At 29.9% G+C, this 25,562-nt stretch overlaps 1 protein-coding gene across 3 annotated transcripts in view; it reads right to left on the minus strand.

Annotated features, from left to right (window-relative positions):
• Window positions 1–7,243: 7,243 nt before the first annotated feature.
• The window catches only part of Zip48C (Zinc/iron regulated transporter-related protein 48C), a 57,836-nt gene continuing 39,517 nt past the window's right edge, over window positions 7,244–25,562 (minus strand). For 2 of the 3 annotated variants that reach the window (XM_088030089.1, XM_088030087.1), the window contains exons 6-7: window positions 11,876–12,034; window positions 7,245–7,604 (exon numbers count right to left, since the gene is read on the minus strand). In XM_088030089.1, the coding sequence (XP_087886215.1) occupies window positions 7,526–7,604; window positions 11,876–12,034 (238 nt within the window). In that variant the 3' untranslated portion in view covers window positions 7,245–7,525. Of the gene's footprint in view, window positions 7,605–11,875; window positions 12,035–25,562 lie in introns of all 3 variants that reach the window. The other variant, XM_088030088.1, reaches the window with a different exon arrangement.

Below are 25,562 nucleotides of genomic sequence, written 5' to 3' on the forward strand. Positions count from 1 at the left end.
TTCTCAAAATTCCATGTTTGAGGTTAACTCCAAATGTCAATTAAAAAATCGAAACCAACATTTGTAATAAGCGGCTAATTTTTTCGACTTTTCATAGCCACCCTTGATGCTAGAAACATTTATAAACACTTTGTAAGAAAAGAGTCTATAAAAATCTAACGAGATTCTAAGAAAAACTAAGAAAAATAGTGAAATTGACCAACTGACTTGACAAGAAACAGGTGACAGCCAGACTAATTAGTTCTGCCAATTGTTAAAAAACAAAATTTTCTACTTTGAGTTTTCTTATATACTAGAGCTCATTACTATTGGTCCACTTATTAAAAAGTAAAGTTGGCAGAAACCCCTAGCAATTTTTATCGGAAACAGTTGGGAGAAAAAGCATTTGACGTTGAAGCAATTGCGACATGCGTAGATGCTAATCGTCCTGCGCAAGTTTGCCATACTCATAATTGAAATACTAACAAAGATACGAATTTTAATGAAAAAAATTAAACATTTTTGATTCGTTTTAAGATAAAAATTTCTAAAATGTCTATTTTTCGTTAAAAAATTTTGTACTTTGACACAGTCAATGAACACTTTAGAAATAGCGATCTCCTCAAATTTCATAGATATAACTTTAAAACTAACAAAGATACAAACTTCACCTAATAAAAAAAAGCTGAAAATTTTTTGTTTGTCCAAAAATAAAATTTTCTAAAATCTTTAAATCTTGTTCTATAAGTTTGAACTTTGGCCCAATTAATGAACACTTTAGAAATAGCAACCTCGCCAAATTTCATTGTCAGAACTGAAAAACTTACAAAGATACGAATTTTAATGAAAAAAAAGTTAAAAATTTTTGCTGCGTCCTATAATAAAATTTTCTAAAATATTTATTTCTTGTTCTAAAATTTTTCACTTTAGCATAGTTAATAAACAGTTTAAAAATAGTAACCACCATAAATTTCATTGTTATAACTTAAAAACTAACAAACATACGAATTTTAATAAAAAAAAGTCTAAAATATTTTATTTCCAATGTTTACATGTTGTAATTGTAATTTAACAAAATAAATGTAAAAAATTGACAGAATTCTTATTTAAATCTCTCTTTTGGAACTAACCTTTGATTAATTTTTAACTAATATGAGATGTTCATACACCAAACTTTGACAACGTGTTAACCTCAAAAAACGTTATTCAATTTTCCCCTAATTTACTCCCTAAAGAAATGAAAGCCGAATTTACACCCAAGAATTGTCGAAAATTTACACAGGAGAGTGGACAGATAGTAATAAGCTTGACTTTAGATACCTATAAACTACTCCAAATTAAGTACTCTAATAGACCTATAAAGCGGCAAATTCGAAAAAGTGTTTAAAATTTCGAGTTGTCAAATTCGTTTTATATTCTCTGTACATTTTACTCGCATTTCCTTCTTCAAATATTTTGAATGAAAACTTGGTCTTACTCAAAAAAAAGTTTAAAGTTGGAATTTTACAAGACCGTTTCCAAACAGAAGTCTAAAGTGCACAAGAGTGCAAAAAACGTAATAAGCACCACTATGCATAAATAACAATGCTTAAATTAGACGCTCCTTTAGCTTCTAATTATGAAGCAATAATCTACAACTATTCAACTAAGATTTTAAAGAATTTATGAATTTATTAGAATGACGTACGTAACAAAATTAAGTGTTAAAAAGAATCAAAAAGAATAGAAACATCTAGGTGTTGAACATAGGGATTTGAATTTTATTTGTTTATGCTTTTTCGAATTTCCAAAATAAATTCAATTAATGGTTTCGGGCGGGAAGTTTGACATTTTGCATTTTTCAATTCCATTTTTTACAAATGCCGAAATAACATGTATGTAATTCTAAAATAGCTCTCAGATTAAGAATTTTCTGAATCACAATCTGCCATTAGATAATTTAATTTAAAGGTTCGGGAGAGCAGGAAAAAAATAAAATTCAAATTCCCATGTCATTTTCGTATGTTCGAAAACGCGGAACACCCGGTACATATAAAATCAAAGAAAATCGAAGAATCTATGAAAATAAAAGCAAAAGTAACTAATTTATGGGAATTTAAGCCTTTTAAAAATACAGAGAACATATGGAGATCTACAGAGAACTGGGCAAAATAGAGAAAATCTAGAAGAAATCCAAAAAGAATTCAATGAATCTAGAAAAACGAGAAAAAATTTGGAAATGATTTAAATCGAGAAAATGTAAAGATAAATCAATCTGAAATTAATCACAGTCCAAATAAATAAAATAAATCCGAGAATTTAGAAAAATTGTAATGTAGAAAATCTTGAGAGAATTTAAAATTAATTTAAATAGATCTAGAAACTATAGGAAAAATCAAAAGAGAAATCACAAAAGAATCCAGGAAAATCTTAAATTAATCGCAAGTGAATCTGGAGCGAATTCACCCAGTTATAATGTTTTAGAATAAAAACTGCCAAAGTTACGAAATTTAATAGAAAATTTTGTATTACTTTGATTGGTTTTATCTAAAATTTTGAAATTCAGCGCAGTTATTAAACAAGCCAAAAGTAGTAACGCCTCCAAATTTCACCGTTTTAGCATAAAAACTGTCAAAGTAACAAATAATTTAATATAAACTTGTCAAAATGGTTGGTTCATATCACAAAAAAAAATCTAAAAATTCTAGATTTTGTTTAAAAATTTTGGAATTTAGCGCTGTTGGTGACTAAGTTAAAAGTAAAAACACCACCCAATTTCACAGTTTCAGAAGAATAACTGGCAAAGTTACGGAATTTATTAGAAAGTGGTGGACATTTTTGGTTCGCTTTCAAAATAAAAATTTCTAAAAATTCAATTAAAAATTTTGGAATTTAGTAAAGTTGATAAACAAGTCAAAAGTAGTGAAACCTGCACATTTCATTGTTTTAGCATGGAAACTACCAAAGTTACAAAATTTAATAGAATATGGTGGAAATTTTTGGTAGATTTCAAAACAAAGTTTTCTAAAAACTCTATTTCTTGGTGAAAAATTTTGGAATTCAGCACAGTTGTTAAACAAGCCGAAAGTAGTATAACTTTTAAATTTCACAGTTTTAGCTTGAAAACTGTCCAAGTTGAAAGAAAATGGTTAAAAATTTTGGTTCATTTCAAAATAAATTTTTCTAAAAATGCTATTTCTTGCTCTAAAATTTAGCAATTTGAAACATTTGTTAAACAAGCCGTAAGTAGTAAAATCTTCAAATTTTACTATTTTACCACAAAAACTATCAAAGTTACGAAATGTAGTAGAAAATATTGGACATTTTTGGTTCATTTCAATATAAATTTTTCTAAAAATGCTATTTTTTGCTCTAAAATTTAGCAATTTGAAACATTTGTTAAACAAGCCGTAAGGAGTAAAATCTTCAAATTTTACTATTTTACTACAAAAACTATCAAAGTTACGAAATTTAATGGAAAATTTTGGACATTTTTGGTTTATTTCAAAATAAATTTTTCTAAAAATGCTATTTTTTGCTCTAAAATTTAGCAATTTGAAACATTTGTTAAACAAGCCGTAAGTAGTAAAATCTTCAAATTTCACTATTTTACCACAAAAACTATCAAAGTTTTGAAATTTAATAGAAAATATTGGACATTTTTGGTTCATTTCAAAATAAATTTTTCTAAAAATGCTATTTTTTGCTCCAAAATTTAGCAATTTGAAACATTTATTAATCAAACCATAAGTAGTAAAATCTTCAAATTTTACTATTTTACCACAAAAACTATCAAAGTTACGAAATTTAATAAAAAAAATTGGACATTTTTGGTTCATTTCAAAATAAATTTTTCTAAAAATGCTATTTTTTGCTCTAAAATTTAGCAATTTGAAACATTTGTTAAACAAGCCGTAAGTAGTAAAATCTTCAAATTTCACTATTTTACCACAAAAACTATCAAAGTTTTGAAATTTAATAGAAAATATTGGACATTTTTGGTTCATTTCAAAATAAATTTTTCTAAAAATGCTATTTTTTGCTCCAAAATTTAGCAATTTGAAACATTTATTAATCAAACCATAAGTAGTAAAATCTTCAAATTTTACTATTTTACCACAAAAACTATCAAAGTTACGAAATTTAATAAAAAAAATTGGACATTTTTGGTTCATTTCAAAATAAATTTTTCTAAAAATGCTATTTCTTGCTCCAAAATTTAGCAATTTGAAACATTTATTAATCAAACCATAAGTAGTAAAATGTTCAAATTTCACTATTTTACCACGAAAACTATCAAAGTTACGAAATTTAAGAAAAAAATTGGATATTTTTGGTTCATTTCAAAATAAATAAAGAGAAAATTTAGAAGAAATCCAGAAAGAATTCAATGAATCTAGAAAAACGAGAAAAATTTTGAAAATGATTTAAATAGAATTGACTGAGAAAATGAAGATAATTTAACAAGATCTTAAATAAAATAAATCCGAGAATTTAGAAAAATTATAATGTAGAAAATCTTGAGAGAATTTAAAATTAATCTAAATAGATCTAGAAACTATAGGAAAAATTTGAATCATATTTATAGCTTTTTTGTCTTGATCTTCTCTTCACATGTTCACATGTTCTTCACATTCTTCTCTGATTCTCTATATTCATTTAAAATTCCCCTTAGATTTTCTTAGTGTTAATCCTGCCGATTTCCCCATTTTAGAATTTGATGAGAAAAATCGGAATGTCTTCACCTCAAAGTTTTGGGCAGAATGAAGACCCAGCAGTTATCATCATTGCCATCAACATCCTTTCAACACAAGACTTAGACAACGTATTTTCTTTTGTCTGTTCCTCAACTGGAGCGTCTTCTGCAACACAATAGAAGATCTTGTGGGAAGATTACGCGATTATCATCCTCCTAAAATTAGCTGTCTAGAACAAGTGCGATACAATCCAAAAGCTTCATTTCTCACATTCATTTGCATTTAGTTAATTCCACAAGTCGCGACTCACACGTTCGTGGTGCGAAGAGGAGGGCTAAACTCTTTCAAAGCGAAGTAAATTGGAGTTTGATAAGTTATCACAATTCGATAGGAAATTTTGTAACGTGCAATACATGTCGAGTGTGTAATCGGAGTTGGGGTTCCGGTTTCCGGTGTGACGTACTTCCGTGGAATTTCCGGGTACCAATGCCGTGTTCATTCATGCTGAATACAATGCTTTTTGCAACGTTATTTCCTAACACTCTTCAAACGAGCGAATGATTGGTAAACTCGCTGCATTTATTCTCCATTCATGTTTAATAAAGTGGATGACATTGATTTTTGCCGTGAATGGAACAAATTCCAACATGACTTATGCAATTAGCGTTTTATTTTTAGAACTTTTCGTTCTTAGAAAAGGTGGAATTTTTTTATTTACAGGGTCACGGGGGTCTTTTATATGCACAAACAGGTGACACATCGACGAATTATTCGCTGCTGCTTCATGTTTCATTACTATGAAGGTAGGAAAGTCGTTATTGCGCCCAGGCAAAAAACATCTTCATTCTATTCTTTGTAAATTTATTTTATAATACAGAATTTCCGAACGAGATAAAGAAAATGTGGTCTAAAAAGAATGTAAAGAAAATTTAAACACTCAACTGAATTTCCGGAAAATATAAAGAAAAATCAGAGACCAAAGTAAATCCAAGAAAAAACTAAAAGAAGTTCTATGGAAAATTCCAAACAATAGAACCTAAGAAAAATGCAAAGAAAATGTAAGCACGATCTTGAGAAAATAAATATAAAAAGATAATTTAGAAAATTTAAGACTGTTAATGATCTACACAAATTAAAAAAGAAAATCTAAGAAAAATCTAAAAATAAATTTTCTATCTACTAGGTGGAGAAATTTTGAAAATCCAATGAGAATCGACGTAGAATTTTATGAAAATCTAAATAGACTCTAAAGAAAAGTCATGATTATGGAACCCAAAGAAGATTCAAGAACATATACAGGGTGATTTTCTAAAAACGGAAGGCGTTGTAGAATTTTTATTTATAAACCGATTTCAAAAATTTAAAAAAAACAAAAAACTGATAAATTGAAATTTTTTATAAATGTCTTAGTATCTATTGGGCGATATTCAACTTTCTTATTTTAAATTGACACCCATTTATTTTTTTGCATAATTTGGAAGATATTAATTTTCTTGTTTCAGAAATGTGTAATAATAAAAAATTTTTTTTTTTAAATTATCAAAATTGAAAAAATAGGCGAAAAAAGTTAATAAAAACTAAGTGCATGGTGTCAATTGTACAATGAAAAAAACGAGATGGCGTTTCAACAGTATTTTAATTAAATTAGGTAGATGTTTTTTTTGATTTGTAATTATTATTGTCTTTTGTTATCAATAATTTCAAAAAAGATTGCCAATCCTTTCTGTTATTTGCTGCTTTTTGACATTACAATAATGGTATTGTGTTATTTGACAGCACGCACCTAGATTTTATAAATGGGTGTCAATTTAAAATAAGAAAGTTGAATATCGCCCAATAGATACTAAGACATTTATAAAAAATTTAAATTTATCAGTTTTTTGTTTTTTTTAAATTTTTGAAATCGGTTCATAAACAAAAATTCTACAACGCCTGCCGTTTTTAAAAAATCACCCTGTAGAAAAAAGCCAAAAAATGTAAACCGAGGAAAAGATAAAGAATATTCAAAAAGAGTCTAATTGTGAAACAATAATCTAAAACTTTAAAATCTAAGATTTTAAAGAATTTATTAAATTATTAGAATATCGCACTTAAAACAATTAAGTATTAAAAAGACCTTGGAAATTTCGAGCGGTAATAGTTTGACATTTTGCCTTTTTTAATTTAATTTTTACAAATGCCGAAATAACATGTATGTAATTCTAAAATAGCTCTCAGATTAAGAATTTTCTGAATCAGAATCCGCCATTAACCAGATTTAATATTAAGGATCGGGAGAGCAGGAAAAAATAAAATTCAAATTCCCATGTTCTTTCCGTATGTTCGGCAATTCGCGGAACACCCGGTACATATAAAATTAAAGAAAATCGAAGAATCTGTGAAAATAAAAGTAAAAGTAACTAATTTATGAGAATTCAAGCATTTAGAAAAGATGTAATTTTTTTATTCACAGGGTCACGGGGGTCTTTTATATGCACAAACAGGTGACACATCGACGAATTATTCGCTGCTGCTTCATGTTTCATTACTATGAAGGTAGGAAAGTCGTTATTACGCCCAGGCAAAAAACATCTTCATTCTATTCTTTGTAAATTTATTTTAAAATAAATGTACAGGAGACATTCTAATATTGCAATAAATCTTACAATTACTATCACAGCAGTAGTTGTTAAAATTGGCTTTATTACACAATATTGGACTGTAAGTACAGAAGAGAGAAGAAATCAATAAGTAAAACAAACTTAAGTACAACTACAAACTGTCAAATCAAGATTAAATTCTACTTTAATAAAATGCAACGTTAAATAAAATAATACAATAACATAATTAAAACGAACAAAAACGTTTTTAGCTAATTTAGAAAATTTCAACTAGCCTAGACCTACGTCCAGTGTCATCATGACGAGAAATCCTGCAATTGCTCCCCAGGTGGCTAACTTCCCGTTGCCGCTGAAAAATGCGAAAAATTAATGAAATTTTCGTCGTGCTTTCAAATATTTCTTACAACGCGCCAAATTCTTTTTAACCCTTTCACTGTTAACTGTTAACTGACATTTTTCTCATAAACTACAAAAGATGAGAATTTGAAATTTTAGGAACAAAAATAAGCGAAACAAATCGGATGACAATATTCACATATTCGTGACACTTCCGGTTATGGCGGAAGTAGTAGTCAACTTGCTTATTTAAAATGGAACACCCCATATATTATTGCATTTTTAGATTCTACATCTAAATTAAGGGTGACTTTATGTATAATGTGCTGTACTTAAATTGAACCATTTCAGAAATATTTTGATTTTTGTGAAAAAATTGCACAACAAAAGTAAAATTTTTTTACGAGATAAGTAGTAGCCTATAATCTATTTTAAAATGGCCACGTTACTTGGAAAATGAGCACAATATAAACGTACAATAAAAATTTGCGTTAACTTTATGTATTAGACACTTATTTCCTACTATAATACGGAAAAAAAAAGTGTTTTTACTCTTTTTTTACTTTTTTTTTAAGCATGCTTTGGAATGGTGACAATTCTATTTTATGTCAATCTGGGACCTTTTCGATTTTGCCAAAAACATGGATTTTTAATATATATATTTATTTTCGATGTATCATTAAAAATCCATAATTGCGGTTTCGATGTATGTATTTTATTTTACACTCTTGATTTTGGTGATATTTATAAAGACTGAAATTTAATTAAAGGAAATTATATTTTAAAATTTTGTTTATTCTTATTAATATCAAATTTGTTATTTTTTTTTATAATTTATTTACTTATTATTTTGTTTATTACTTAAGATTTTTATTTATTTTAGTTTTTCTCGTATTTGCTTACTATTTTGTTGCTTTATGAAGAATTTAAATTATTTTTGTTTTTCACAATAAACTATGCTATATTGAGTTTTTTATTTACTATTTTTCAAAATCGATATATTGGAGATCGATGTAATTGTGCTCTTGTTGAAATTGAATTCAACATCGATTTTTTGTACTCGATGTTCCCACATTTAATTTTATGTGGATTTTTTATAAACAAATTTGGTGGTCTAATAGAAATAAAAATTCTCAAAAATTGTTTTTGAAAATATTGTTTTTTGTAATGCAAATTAATTTGTTGTTTTTTAAAAAATCGAGATATTTAAAAAAATATACAATTTAGGTATAGAACGGTATATAAAAAGTGATCTTTAATTTGTATATAGAATTCAAAAATGCAATAAAATATAGGTGTTCTCTTTAAAATAAGCAAGTCGACTGGCATTTCCGGCATAACCGGAAGTGTCACGTAAATGTGAATCTATTTATTCGATTCGTCTTATCCGCTTACTTTTGTCCCCAAAATTTCAAATTCTTATCATTTGCATTTTCTGAGAAAAATGGCAAAACGTACATACAGTAAATCTGGGACTTACATCGATTTTTTATTAATATCGATTTTGCCAAAAAAACATCAATTTTTAATGCATATATTTTTATTTTCGATGTATCATTAAAAATCGATGATTGCGGTTTTGAAGTATGTATTTTATTTTACACTCTTGATTTTGGTGATGTTTATAAAGACTGAAATTTAATTAAAGGGAATTATATTTTAAAATTTTGTTTATGCAGATCTGAATGAAGGAGTGCTGAATGCTCAAAATGAAACGAATTTGGTGAAATTGTGCGCACAACAAAAATTTGTAAATTAGTGTTATTTGAAGCTGGAGTGATATTGAATTCTGATAACAAAATGTGGGAGACCTTGAATTTGCTCTGAATCATTATTTCGAGAATGAAATTATTGTCAGAGATGACGTGTAAAAAAATGTGAAATTGATACATCGTCTCATGAGTCTGCAATAATAAAATTAGATTATGCATAAATGTGACTAATGCAGAATTTTATCGAGGGAGAGGTTTAGTCAGGGTGTGACTAAATCTTAATTTGATATCAGAAATGAAAAGTCATGTTAAATTAGTCAAGAAGAGAACACATGAAAATAAACGGAACTGTTAAATTTATTACAAATTGGGAAATCGAAAAATAAACGTTTGAAGAAATACTGTTTCTCGTTCTAAAATTTTGTAATCTGGCTATCCTAATAAATAAAAAAATAAGATATCCAAATTTTACTGCGTTTAAATAAATTTTACTGCGAATTTAATAAAGAGAGTCTTGATGGCACAATTAACAAAATTTTTTAAAAGATAGATATACAAGGTGTTTATAAATATTTCTAGCATCAAGGGTGGCTCTGGAATTCCTGTCGTACACTATTTTGCCGCTTTGTTTTCATAGTGAATATAACTATCTTGAAAATTGTTTATAATGTTATTTACGTCAATTCAGTTACAGTTTTGTGCCCAAGTTTTTTATTTTCAGGTTTTAAACCACAACTAAAACAGTTTATTTCTCAAAACCTACTTTGCTCCATGTTTGAGGTTAACTGGAAATGTCAGTTGAAAAATCGAAACCCACATTTGTAATGAGCGGCAAATTTTTTTGACATTTCATAGCAACCCTTGATGCTAAAAACATTTATAAACACCTTGTACAAGCTAAATGAGGTAACATCGAGTAAAAAAATCGATGTAGAACTCAATTTCAACAAGAGCACAATTAAATACATCGATCTCCAATACATCGGAGAAAACATCGATTTTGAAAAATAATAAATAAAAAAACTCAATATAGCTTAGTTTATTGTGAAAAACAAAAACAAATAAAAACCTTAAGTAATAAACAAAATAATAAGAAAATAAAATACATACATCGAAACCGCAATTATCGATTTTAAATGATAAATTTAATAAAATTAATAAAATTTTTAACAAAAATATATGTATTAAAAATCGAAGTTTTTTTGGCAAAATCGATATTAATAAAAAATCGATGTAAAAGTCCCAGATTTAATACAAGCTGTTTATAAATATTCTTATAGAGTGATCAAAGTAAAACTCATTCTCAGTTACCTTTGGAATCCCATAACGCGTCCTTAACTGTCAATCTGACTATTTTGAGGTTATTATAGATGGGAATTGTCTTAAATTGCAAAAAATTGTGTGGTAATTAATTTTTATAAGAAAACTACCTGCAATACAATTTAAACATGACAGCCTTGTGAAGATCTTTCATTAAAAATTTCACAAAATCCTTAGTTTGACAATGTCAAATTACTTGACAGAAACAAAAGATTGTTTCCTCAATCAAAGACATGTCTTGAAATTTCAAAGCTCAACTCAACTCAACTGAAAATGAGTTTTTTTTTTGATCGCACGATAGCAACAAGGGTAGCCGCTTTGTTTTCATAGTATGTAAATTTATAACTACGTTAAAAATTTAAGTCACGACTGTTGAGTTACGATTTTGTGTCCACATTTTCGATTTTCAAACTTCAAACCACAACAATAACTGTTTTTATCAAAGCAAACTTTGCTTCATGATTGTTGATAAAAAATTAAGCCACATTTGTAATGAGCGGCAAATTTCATGTTAGAAACATTTATAAACACCTTGTATAAGTTGTTAGATTTTGTTTGTGTGTTTTTTGGTTATTTTTCCACGGATTTTGAGGTTCTGGATTCTACAATAATTGATATTTTTTCATGCGGCAACATTTAGGGGGATTATGGGAAGCAGGTGTTAAATCTGTTAAACATCAGCTAAAACGAGTGGCAGGAAATGCTCATTTAACGTTTGAGGAATTACGAACTTTATTGACTCAAATGGAGGCTTTAACTTCCCTCCCTTCTAATTTGTATTTTTATTTAATTTGTTTTTTGTTGGATGTATCAAAAATCGTAAAAATAAGCTGCTTAGCCATAATAGTAGATTTTGTTATAAGGCAGAAAAGTGGTACTTTTTGTCGAGCAAGTAACTTTTCGGCCAAATAACAAATACTACTTTTTCTCCAAACGTCAAATTCCACGACCGACACAATGAGTGAACGCAAATTGAACTAAAAACATGGATGGCTATGCATTGATGACATTTACTGTGAAAAATATTGATTTCAAAGAGTTTCAAGGTTAAGATCGTGCAAGAGCCATACAAATTGTAAGTCGTCACAAAAAGTACTTTTTCTGCCTAGGCAGCAAAAGTGTTTCCATGTCAACGAGCGCTTTACATTACGTATAACAAAATTGCCTACATTACTGTCTGATAACGACTAAAAAATAGTGACTTTTGTGACGTTTAGAGAAAAATTTTTTTTTTCTTCAATTTTGTACTTACTTTGTATTGGCTTCCGGAATAATATCATCTACTACAACATAGATCATAGCTCCCGCAGCAAAAGACAGTGCATAAGGCAATGCTGGTTCGGCTAAAGCTACAGCGACAGCGCCAAGAACACCAAAAATTGGTTCCACCATCCCGCTAAGTTGGCCATACCTGTAACACAAAGCAGAAAAAACGATAATCGGCCAAACTCCAAAAGTGTGTTATGTCACTTAATTCTGTCATGCGTGTCATATCATTATATCCTTAGATTGTCAGTAAGTCGTTTCTTATATTTAAATAAATGACTAAGTAATATTAAAAATAGTCTCAGTACATGATTACTTAATGTAGTAGCTTTGTTTCCTGGGTTATAAAATAAATGACTATGTGAAATGAGTATTATTGCTCATTATATACATATACAGGGTGGCCCACCTACCAGACTTTCGAGGCCAATATTTTTATTATTTGTGAACGGATTAGAATAAAATTTAAAACCAAGATAACTGAAGAAGTGTTTTCTTTAAAAAGTGAATTTTATTCGTGTTAATTTAAATTTAAATTAATCTTATCTGATAAAACGACAATTATAATACGCGTTCGCTGAAGATCAACCGTGTAGCAGGTCCAGTTTACAAGAAAAAGATCAAAAACTAAGCCAACGTTCACCAAAGGTACAATTGCGTCTAAAAATAATGCACCATGGTGTGAATATAATATGCACCCAATAGATTTTACCCCTAGAACTTTTGGGTTGGTCTGCTTGAGATCTGAGCGGTCAGTTTTTGTCAGACAATTTTATTTACAACTCACTTGAAAACTCATGCAGAATTAGTCGACTAAACAACATGATTTTAAGACCATTGAAAGAAATTTTGAATCAATGTTTGTATTTTTGAGCAATGACCTCATTTCCACTATAAGTTGATTGCGATTAAATTAATCACGCATTTAATTAAGTTTGGTTGCTGACATGGATGGATGATGGAATCAAATATTAATTTTAATTAAAGATTTAATTTTTAATTTCTAATTTATTTCTTAAAATTCATTTTTCTTCACATAATTCATTTTCATTGCTAAAAAAGTAAATTTTAGAACAACTGATTTTTAATTCTGATCAATAGTAAGTAACTAAATATAGGCCGGTTTAATGCAATAATTGAAATTAAATTAAACTTGCAACTTAGCTATGTCACTTTAACATAATGTTAAATATTTCATTTCATTCTAAATTGTTAGAGTAACAGTATCACTTTAGCAGGAAATTGTATAAAGGCACATTTAACAATCCTAGTGCTGTTAAAAATTTGGCAACAATACTAGTGTTGGTAATTTTGTTAAACTGTTTACATGTTTTACTGATTGTGGCCAACTAGCATTTATAATTATTGAAGCGTCATTTTATACATTTTCTCGAGTTTGAGTTTTTCAAATGTAAAAACCCCAATAACGAAAAATACATTTTCTGTCATTGTTTGGGACCTAAGAGACTCAAATTTTCTTCATTTTCTTCACTAATAATTAACTTAAGTTTCTACTAATTAGTAAGTGAAAAAGTTACCAAACAATGAGAGCAAGTGATTTGACATGTCAAAATTGACAATTATATTTTTATTTAATTTAAGCGAAATTTGAAAAATTTTATACTGCACTTTTAAGCTAATCTAAATATTAATCATTCGTCAACTCTATTATTACAAGTTAACATTAGATTAAAACAAAACTTCACACGTTGAGTAATCTACTATACAGGGTCCGGCAACACTTGTGTCCACCCCTAAAATCGTCTTTAATTTTAAAGATAAAATTTTGAAACTTTGCATACACTCATAGTTGACAAAGCTCCAGAAGCTGACGCAGAAATTTGTTTTTTATCATTAATGGTTTTAGCGTCGCGACGTCTAAGAAGTATAATTTTTAGCGATTTTTGAGTTTTTGCGGAAAAATTCACGAAGTCAATTTTTTTTCAACACAAATATCTGAGTTTTTATTTTAAATCTAATGCAAATTGTGTTTAAAATTTGCGAAAAAAACGCTGTTTTATCAAGTTAGTTTTCAAAATTATGACAGCGCAGTGGCAAACTACGTTTACACCAAAATTTCACAAGTCACTTTATTCACTCTTATAAAGGTTAATTTTGATTAACACGGGCATGTTGCACTTTATGGACACTAGAAATCGTTAATTAACATCGACAAGACGACAATTTTACCAAGTAAGACTTTTGTTACAATCTAAAGCGAACCAAAGGATAGATGTCATTTGTGACACAAGATTTTGACAGATGGGTGTAAACGTAGTTCCCAATTTTGACGTAATGAAATTGGAAACTAACTTGATAAAACAGCATTTTTTTCTCAAATTTTGAAGACAATTTGCATTGAATCTAAAATAACAACTGAGATATGTTAAACACATTTATATTGAAAGAAAAAATAAATTAAGGGTTGATGTTACAAACCTTCAGAATTAACTAAAAATTGCATTTTTACGGCGTCGCGACGCCAAAACTAACGGTGATAAAAAACAAATTTTTCCATCGCTTCTAGAGCTTTGTCAACAAGTGTTGCCGGACCCTGCATTTTGTCTGTATGTCCTGAAACTTTAGTTCCAAATATTTTTTCCCCAATTCCAGTAAATTAAATAAAACAAAAAGGCTGTAATTTATTGGGGATCAATTCTGGTCATCAGACAAGACCCACCCCTTGAGAGGGTGATTATGTTTATAGGGTCTTGCGGTAAGTTTGGTGGAAACTGTTTAAAAAGTTAAAGTCGTTTTGAACCTGTTGGTTATGACGTTTCTTATTTGATCACATAAATTGACCAAAAACAGTCAGAATGTGTAGACATTAACACAAAAATAACGATTTCATTTGTTATTTCAAAAATATCATTGCTAAAGCGTTTCCAGAAAATAACTTTCAATGGCAAAATCGACTAATTCTCTTAACCGAAAACAAGGATCCAGCTAATTTTTGGTAAATATTTTGTTTATACTTAGGGCCGGTTTTTCCATTGCTGATTAATTAGCTGATCACGTAATTGACAATTTTTGATTGACCAAAAGTTAACTTTTGGATATCGAAAAAGGCGTTTTCAATTAATCAAAAAGTCGTTAAGTTGGTACAACTGGGTATAGCTGTGAAGTTGCATCAAACGTTAAACATTTGACATTGTCAAACAAAAGTTACTTCAACATTTTATTAAAAGTGAAACGGAAAAGTGTTCCTGTGCGATGGAAAAGCCTAGCCAACGATCCACCAACTTTACTGTAGAAGAGAAAACACTGCTAGTTGCATTAGTAGACCAAAATAGAGATGTTATTGAGTGCAAAAAGTCTGGAAATGTTACATGGAAAGAAAAAGAACGTATGGAAGAAAATTGAAATAGTTATTTACAGTCGCGTGTGGTAACTTACATTTTACAGCGCGAAATCAGTTTGAAGCACGACGGCGGAGCCGGAGTGCTTTAATGATTGAGCGCTGTAAAATGGTTAACGCACAAGAGTTGTATTAAACTTTTTGGCCGAAAAATACATACATCAAATAAATAAATACAGTTCATAATAAATGAATAGAATAAATAAATATAATATAAATAAATAAATAGAGTTCATATGCAACAAGAAATTTGAGAGAACCTGTGACTAAAAAACTTCAAAGTAAAAAAGTTACTCCAACACAAATTCTTAAATCTTTAATTAACATGACTATAGGTAGAAAAATTGTTAAAACAGGAGGTACCAAAAAATATATTGGCCCCGGGCATATACTTATAGAAGAAAAATTAAATTTTGGGAAGTTGCAGCGAGAAAAATTCTTAGAAGAACACGAACTTAGGATGAAAATTTTAGAACAAAAACTGCTAATAAGATTCTAAGTTTTCTTTCTATTTGTTTATTAGCAGATTTTGTTGTAAAAAAGACTTCATAATATTTAGTAAAAGTTACTTTGAATTAGCAATTTTCTAAACTTCTTCTAAAGTGGAAGAACTAGCGTCAAAAGCTAAGGAATCTACTCTTTTAACCAAGTCCAGAAGTCTGAAGAAATTGACAACGCTTACAGGAGGTTAAATTGTGTTTTAACATTAATTTACTTATAATTGTTTAGCTGTGACAAGCGGCCGTTTTACTTTATCATTACGGGCGCCGTCCACAAAGAGCAACTTTATAGACACTAGACGATATCGTAAACCATAGATTTCTTAATATTATTGTACAAACGGACATGAAATAAAAAAAAATTGCCGTGAATTTGTGAAATACCATGAAAACACAGATGAGTCAAACTTGCCTAAACCTTCTGTGATCCTTTTATACAGAATTTTTTGATATTTTTGAGATATAAACGTCTGAATAAAATGCAAATTTTAGTTACGTAGTTCGTTTCAATTGTCAGAAGCGCACCATTTTTGCAGGGCCGCATTCTAATTTTAATTTGTAAATGCAATTATGTATTTCTATTAATGTCTCGAATTGCTTGAATGATCTGATTTTTTGTCTTTTGTGTTGGTTTAAAGTTCATGATAAACAACATGAAATATCTCAAAAATCGTCTGTTCTAACCATGTAGAAAGACAAAAGTGACAAAAATATAAAAATAAATTAATTACACTACTAAAAGTCTCATAACTGAACTAATGTAAAAAAATCCAATTTTACAGACATTTAGATTTACCTTCTGGAAAATAAAATAAAATGTAGTCATAAAAGCGTGGCGATGTGTATTATTATTACAGTAGAACCTCGATTATTCGGATCACCGATTTAAAAAAAATTAAATACATGGCTTACGATACTGTCGCTACTAAACCTCAAGCGAATTTGAGACTTTGAAATTTACAAAATATTTAAAAAAACTTAATATACAGTATGTCCCCGGATTGAGTGCACAAGAGGGAAAAAAAGTTTATTTTCCATTTTACAAAAAAATGACATTTTTTGCTTATTTCAAAACAGATAAATCAGCCATTAAAATTTCAAAATTAGTAGTTTGTACTCCTTAAATTAATTTTTTCATAAAATTTTGTAATCGTATTAATAATAGCAGGCTGTGGCGTTAAAAATTAAAGGAAAATTTATCCAATAATGTGTAAGTATTAAAACATTGGAAAAGAAATGCAATTGCATCCTTAACAATAATTGAGAAAATTCGAAATTGAACTATGTGCTAAAACAGGTAATGGGTCAATCAAATAGTGGAAATTAAGGAACAAATTTCATTCCTTTGACATTTTTTGCAAAATTAAAAATAAAAAAGTTCTTTGTTATTTTTTGTTTTTTCGATTTTAAGAACACAGCTTGATAATATTAAAGTTTTAATTAAAGATTTATTCATTAAAATTACAATTTTTTCCCAAACACCAAATTTCGATGATTAAACTGATTTGCATTTTTTGTAAAAATTTGGTGCTTGGGAAAAAATTGTAATTTTAATAATTTGTCAACACCAAGAATTGATCCAATAAATTTTCTTTAAAGATTTATTTATTTTAAATTAAGCAAAAAATATTATTCCATCGTCATTTTTTTGTAAAATAAAAAATAACGTTTTTTTTTTCTCTTGTGAACTCAATCCGGAGACATACTGTAGAATATTTGTATATATTTAACTTTTATAATAATCCAAATTTTGCATCATTTTTTGTGTTTTTTACATATATTCTATGATCCGGATTTTCGATTATCCGGATGACCTCTGCAACAATTAGTCCGGATAATCGAGGTTCCACTGTATTATTATTGTTCAATCGCAAGCAAGCGACCAGGCTTCCCCGGATTCCTGAAAATAGAAAAATAACGTGGGACTTTGAATTTAATTTTTTTCCTGCTCTCCCGAATTTCCAAATAAAATTCGGTTACTGGTAGATTGTGTTTTAAGAGTTTCTTAATTTGAGAGCCATTTCAAGGATCCAATCTTATTGCGGCATTATTCAAAACAATCGAATCAAAAAGGTGAAATTTCAAATTTCCCGCTCGAAATTTCGTTGAAACTTGTAAAGCTGTCACGGCATTGTCTAAATCTAAACTAGTCTTACATTTTACATTTATTATTATTTGCAGTAAAAAGGTTAGTTTAGGCATAAAACGACATTACACAATGACAGATCTTCGTTTCGCAGTCACGCAACCCTCGAAGTTACGAGCGGGAAATTTAAAATTTAACATTTTTAAATCCATTTTTTTACTAAGAAGAGTAAAAAAATTAGATTTTTTTTTTAATCACATTTAATTTGAAGGCTCCGGAGAGCACGAGAAAATAAAATTCAAATTCCCATGTTAATTCCCAATGCTCGCTAATCCGCGGAACACCCGATACATACCAGGTTGGCCGAATATTAAGTGTTAAAAGCTCATTGATAAAAACGCATTTAATTAATCGTGGACGTGTGCTTTTGTTGTCATTTAAATAAAAAGTCTTTAGAGTGAATTGCACGGTCCATTATTGTTAATACAGGGTGATTTAAAAAAAAAGGCAGGCGTTGTAGAATTTTTATTTACGAACCGATTTCAATAATTTAAAAAACAAATTTAAGGGTTTTTAATTTACTATAAACTGATGAATTTAGAATTTTTCTAAATGTCTTATTATCTTTTGGGCGATATTCAACTTTCTCATTTTAAATTGGCACCCATATTTTTTTTTCATAATTTGGAAGATATTAATTTTCTTGATTCAAAAATGTGTAATATGTTCTACTTTTAGAAAAAAAATTTTAAAAAAATTATCAAAGTTTTTTTAATTAATCGGTTCATAAATAAAAATTCTACAATGCCTGCCGTTTTTTTAAAATCATCCTGTATGTTAGTCACTGTAATGTTAGTCACGTAATGAAAAAGTCAGCAGGAAACGACCTTGCATGGTCACAAATGGTATTCCACGTTGCTCTTGGAAATGGTAGTCATCTTAATGATTAATATTAAATGAACTGAACCTTATTCTTCAAACAACATGTTTAATGAGGTGTTTATGCACCAATTAATGAGCGCCCATTATTTTCTGTCGAAAAAATGTGCATAATTATTTACTGTGACGTTGACTTTAATGGGGAATTGCATTGCAACTAGTGTTGTTCACGAGTCTCATGTTGCTATGCAGTGCACTGCAAGCAGTGTAATCTTTCGTATTTTTTTGAATTTGTAACTCGAATATCTAATGACAGACTCTACGGAACATTAATTACAATACTAATAATTTTAGACTATTATAAGGAGTAATTTAGTAGTATGGTAGACTTGTTATCACCAAGAAAAATGATTGGATTTTAGGAGCCACGATGTCGGAGCAATCTGAGCTTTTATGCTTTATTTTAGAAGAACTTTGTGGGCTGCACAATTGTGTTTGTCTACAACTGTTGCAAAATAATAGATGCATTATGTCTGTATTTGTAAAAGTAAACTAAATACTTCAACACTTAATATACTTCAAAAATTCGTTCGATATAATCGGCAATATACCGGGTTTTTATAAAAGAATCTAACATCGCTGGCGTTGCAACCAAGTGAAAATGTGAACTTAACTAATGTAAGAAACGTCACTTGTCAAAATTTGACGTTGTTGATAGTTGTCTCTACTCTCGCTGCATGCTTTTACAAACACTGGAACAAACCTTTTTCCGTTTTCGTCAATTTGATCTCAAATGATTCATCCAACTCTTTACTGACTTTAAATTAGTGCGTAATTTCTAATTAAAACACTGTAAAGTTGTTAACTATTTGACGTAAGTGGCAAACCATGACTATGATTCTTCTCTTTTTTTACAGTAGTCTTTTATAAAAGCCCTGTATACAGGATGTGTCTAAAATAGCACACTAACTGTGTTACATGCAGTGTGCTTTTTAAAGTATTTTTTGAATTGCGAAGGTCGTAATAATAAATCGCTAGATAACATTCTGTTACTAAGTTACCAGCAAAAAAATCCTTATATTACAGGAATATGCGCTGTGATTGGTCGATTTTAAATGTAAATGAATTTCGCATTAAAAAGAAGTGGGACCGTTCTGAGCCTCCTTGTACAACGTGTTTATAAATGTTTCTAGCATCAAGGGTGGCTACGAAATGTCAAAGAAATTTGCCGCTCATTACCAATGTGGGTTTACATTTGCCTCAATCATAGAGCAAAGTGCATTTGGAGAAAAAAAAAGTTCTAATTATGGTTTAAAACCTGAAAATCAACGATTTGGACACAAAATCGTAACTGAAATGTTATTGACGTGAGTGACATTTAAACATAGTTATATTCACTATAAAACAAAGCGGCAAAATAGTCTACGGCAGGAATTCCAGAGCCACCCATGATGCTAGAAACATGCAGATTTCGAGCTCTTCTTTCGAGAAATCGTTGTTTTGCATCGAAATAAGCGAATTTCTCTAAGAATTTTGATGATTTCGTGCAGATTTCTGCTGTTTTCTTGCAATTCAGCCGTTGAATCTTGATAAAAATTGGTGTTCTTGCAGATTTCGAGCTCTTCTTTGCGAATTCAAGCCAAAAAAACGGCGAAAATCAGCGAGAAATCGTCGTTTTACATCTAAATAAGCGGATTTCTCTAAGAATTTTGATGATTTTGTGCAGATTTCTGCTGTTTTCTTGCAATTCAGCCGTTGAATCTTGATAAAAATTGGTCTTCTTGCAGATTTCGAGCTTTTCTTTGCAAATTCAAGCCAAAAAACGACGAAAATCAGCGAGAAATCGTCGTTTTCATCGAAATAAGCGAGTTTCTCTAAGAATTTTGATGATTTCGTGCAGATTTCTGCTGTTTTCTTACAATTTAGCCGTTGAATCTTGATAAAAATTGGTGGTTTTGTAGATTTCGAGCTCTTCTTTGCGAATTCAAGCCAGAAAACGGCGAAAATCAGCGAGAAATCGTCGTTTTGTATCGAAATAAGCGAATTTCTCTAAGAATTTTGATGATTTCGTGCAGATTTCTGCTGTTTTCTTACAATTTAGCCGTTGAATCTTGATAAAAATTGGTGGTTTTGTAGATTTCGAGCTCTTCTTTGCGAATTCAAGCCAGAAAACAACGAAAATCAGCGAGAAATCGTCGTTTTGTATCGAAATAAGCGAATTTCTCTAAGAATTTTGATGATTTCGTGCAGATTTCTGCTGTTTTCTTACAATTTAGCCGTTGAATCTTGATAAAAATTGGTGGTTTTGTAGATTTCGAGCTCTTCTTTGTGAATTTAAGCCAGAAAACGGCGAAAATCAGCGGAAATCGTCGTTTTGCATCGAAATAAGCGAATTTCTCTAAGAATTTTGATGATTTCGTGCAGATTTCTGCTGTTTTCTTACAATTTAGCCGTTGAATCTTGATAAAAATTGGTGGTTTTGTAGATTTCGAGCTCTTCTTTGCGAATTCAAGCCAGAAAACAACGAAAATCAGCGATAAATCGTCGTTATCATCGAAATAAGCGAATTTCTCTAAGAATTCTAATGATTGCGTGCAGATTTCTGTTGTTTTCTTGCAATTCAGCCGTTGAATCTTGATAAAAATTGGTGTTCTTGCAGATTTCGAGCTCTTCTTTGCGAATTCAAGCCAGAAAACGGCGAAAATCAGCGAGAAATCGTCGTTTTCATCGAAATAAGCGAATTTCTCTAAGAATTTTGATGATTTCATGCAGATTTCAGTTGTTTTCTTGCAATTCAGCCGTTGAATTTTGATAAAAATTGGTGTTTTTGTAGATTTCGAGCTCTTCTTTGCGAATTGAAGCCAGAAAACGGCGAAAATCAGCGAGAAATCGTCGTTTAGCATCGAAATAAGCGAATTTCTCTAAGAATTTTCATAATTTCGTGCAGATTTCTGCTGTTTTCTTACAATTTAGCCGTTGAATCTTGATAAAAATTGGTGTTCTTGCAGATTTCGAGCTCTTCTTTGCGAATTCAAGCCAGAAAACGGCAAGAATCAGCGAGAAATCGTCGTTTTGTATCGAAATAAGCGAATTTCTCTAAGAATTTTGATGATTTCGTGCAGATTTCTGCTGTTTTCTTACAATTTAGCCGTTGAATCTTGATAAAAATTGGTGTTCTTGCAGATTTCGAGCTCTTCTTTACGAATTCAAGCCAAAAAAACGGCGAAAATCAGCGAGAAATTGTCGTTTTGCATCGAAATAAGCGAATTTCTCTAAGAATTTTGATGATTTCGTGCAGATTTCTGCTGTTTTCTTACAATTTAGCCGTTGAATCTTGATAAAAATTGGTGGTTTTGTAGATTTCGAGCTCTTCTTTGTGAATTTAAGCCAGAAAACGGCGAAAATCAGCGGAAATCGTCGTTTTGCATCGAAATAAGCGAATTTCTCTAAGAATTTTGATGATTTCATGCAGATTTCAGTTGTTTTCTTGCAATTCAGCCGTTGAATTTTGATAAAAATTGGTGTTCTTGTAGATTTCGAGCTCTTCTTTGCGAATTGAAGCCAGAAAACGGCGAAAATCAGCGAGAAATCGTCGTTTAGCATCGAAATAAGCGAATTTCTCTAAGAATTTTCATAATTTCGTGCAGATTTCTGCTGTTTTCTTACAATTTAGCCGTTGAATCTTGATAAAAATTGGTGTTCTTGCAGATTTCGAGCTCTTCTTTACGAATTCAAGCCAAAAAACGGCGAAAATCAGCGAGAAATTGTCGTTTTGCATCGAAATAAGCGAATTTCTCTAAGAATTTTGATGATTTCGTGCAAATTTCTGCTGTTTTCTTACAATTTAGCCGTTGAATCTTGATAAAAATTGGTGGTTTTGTAGATTTCGAGCTCTTCTTTGCGAATTCAAGCCAGAAAACAGCGAAAATCAGCGAGAAATCGTCGTTTTGTATCGAAATAAGCGAATTTCTCTAAGAATTTTGATGATTTCGTGCAGATTTCTGCTGTTTTCTTACAATTCAGCCGTTGAATCTTGATAAAAATTGGTGGTTTTGTAGATTTCGAGCTCTTCTTTGCGAATTCAAGCCAGAAAACAGCGAAAATCAGCGAGAAATCGTCGTTTTGTATCGAAATAAGCGAATTTCTCTAAGAATTTTGATGATTTCGTGCAGATTTCTGCTGTTTTCTTGCAATTCAGCCGTTGAATCTTAATAAAAATTGGTATTCTTGTAGATTTCGAGCTCTTCTTTGCGAATTGAAGCCAGAAAACGGCGAAAATCAGCGAGAAATCGTCGTTTAGCATCGAAATAAGCGAATTTCTCTAAGAATTTTCATAATTTCGTGCAGATTTCTGCTGTTTTCTTACAATTCAGCCGTTGAATCTTGATAAAAATTAGTGGTTTTGTAGATTTCGAGCTCTTCTTTGCGAATTCAAGCCAGAAAACAGCGAAAATCAGCGAGAAATCCTCGTTTTGCATCGAAATAAGCGAATTTCTCTAAGAATTCTAATGATTGCGTGCAGATTTCTGTTGTTTTCTTGCAATTCAGCCGTTGAATATTGAAAAAAATTGGTGGTTTTGTAGATTTCGAGCTCTTCTTTGCAAATTCAAGCCAGAAAACGGCGAAAATCAGCGAGAAATCGTCGTTTTGAAGACACCTTGTATATAGAGACTGTATCACCTAACATGACGACTACCGAATGCAGCCAAAAATACAATTTTCATGAATAACCTTTTGTTAACTTTATTTAAATCTTAAATTCGGAAAGCTTCTGAACCTTAAAAATTCGAAAATCTTGGCAATCTCGTACAGCGAATTTAAAATTTTTTGAAGATTTTTCGTTCGATATTTGAAGATGAACGAGCAACTTTTTAGTTGTGCGAACAAAATAATTAAATAACAATAAAAAAAATTGAAGCGCTGATCGAAACATGTTTACCATGCAATGAATTAAAAAAAATTAATAAATCAATGCGTTTAGTTAAGCATTAAGTTTCCATTTGAAGTTCCCTAAAGCATTCAACATTGCATAAAATCCGCGTTTTTGTATAAAAAGTTTGGCAATAGAAACCGACATAAATGAGCGACCATCTTTAACAAAAATCATCCGAACTCAAGGACAATTCATCACCTTAGAACAACGGAGCTTTTACTCGCTACAAGATTATGAATGAAACCGCTTATGAATGAAAACTTTCTCTATCAACGAAACAAAAAGAAAGCGGAAGTGAACACCTAAGTTGCCCAGTTGATAACATTAGAGTTGGGAAATTTAGGTTATCACAATTTTAGTTGGTTAGTTATATTTTGACCAATTTCGATAATTAACACTGTTACTTTTTTTATGGATAAATTGTTGGTGGTCGAGTTGAAATAAGTTATAAATCAAAAATAATATTAAACTGATAGTTAGAAACAAAGCGTCGGTCGTGGCATCAGATGAACTACAAGCCGAAGGCATTGACCTGAATTCCGAGGTCGCATACCAATGACGTCACTTATCATTTTGATAACAACACGTGTTAAGCTAAGATTAAATTATACCACTATGGATTGTGAGTAGACGAAATGTGGTTAATAAGAATCATTAATAAACATTAATTATGTATTTATTTAAGGATACCTTAAATAGTTGTGCTAGATTTGAAAAGTTGAATGTACACATGGCAGTTTAGCTTCTTCTGAGATAGTAGAAATTATTTTAATCTCCCAAAAAACTAGCAAATTTCATTCCCAGTGATTAGGACTACATTTTCGTACCAAAAAGCACATTTTAAACCGAAAATTTGACCTGAAAAGTGATCAGTGATTAGTGCCTTTTAAAATTGTTTATAGCTTGTAGATCCTTAACTTTTTTAGAAATATTTTGGTAGCAAATTACAAGTGGAAGATGTATTTTGTGTTGCGTTTCCAAGTCGTTAGGGTCCCGTTATTAGACGACTCACCCTGTATATTTTTTTAAGTTTATTCAAGCAGTCTTTCCACCACATAATTTGTCATTGAAATCAGTGGCGTCAATAAGAAGAATTGGTACAATTTTATTTATAAAAAGAAGAGAAAACAAATTTTCAATAAATGTTTAAATTTACCAGAATTTTGATCAATACAAACATGTTAACCCAGTTATAATAATAGTTTTACTGTACCGGAAATAAGTTTATTTTCACATTACGAACAATCTACGCCACTGATAAAAATAATAACTGCCATTAAACACAAAATTTCCTCGTATAAATTTGATGCAAAGTTCGGTAGTCCTTTGCAAATTGTTCTCTGATTAAATAAAGTCCATCTCTTGAATCGTTAAAGAAAATAAAAAAAAACTTAAAAGAATCATTACTTTCATTGTTGCTTTCACTATAGCCTTAACGTTACTTTGAAACGAAATTTTTGAAATTTGGAATTTAACATTCTTTGCAACAATTTTTTAAAAATTTTACTAAACCTGCAATCACATAGAATTGTTTAAAATAGCCAGTTGACTCTCAGAAACTCGCGGAAGTTCTCCAGTGTATACAAGCATTTGTTTTTAATCAGAATCTATACAAACAAAGAGAGGAAAAATAGTAAAAAATTATTATTAGTGTTAGTACACAAACAACGAAAAATTAACAATAAACAAATATTAAAGAAATACCTTGCATTACCAATTGTCAAGAGCAAGAACAAACAGTAAGATAAAACAAGAAAAGGAAAGAACATGGAAAAAATAAAGAAAAAAATAGCAGAAACATCCATCAAAACGATAAACACTGTCTCTTCTGTTTTTGCCTCTTTAACACGGTTATTTTAGCGACTGACTGATTATATCAAATGACAGAAACTAAATTAGTTGACAATATCAAAGGTG

This window comes from Gnatocerus cornutus, chromosome 2 (genome assembly GCF_029298725.1).
Source record: "Gnatocerus cornutus isolate USDA-ARS CGAHR chromosome 2, icGnaCorn1.1, whole genome shotgun sequence".
Lineage (NCBI taxonomy): Eukaryota > Metazoa > Arthropoda > Insecta > Coleoptera > Tenebrionidae > Gnatocerus > Gnatocerus cornutus.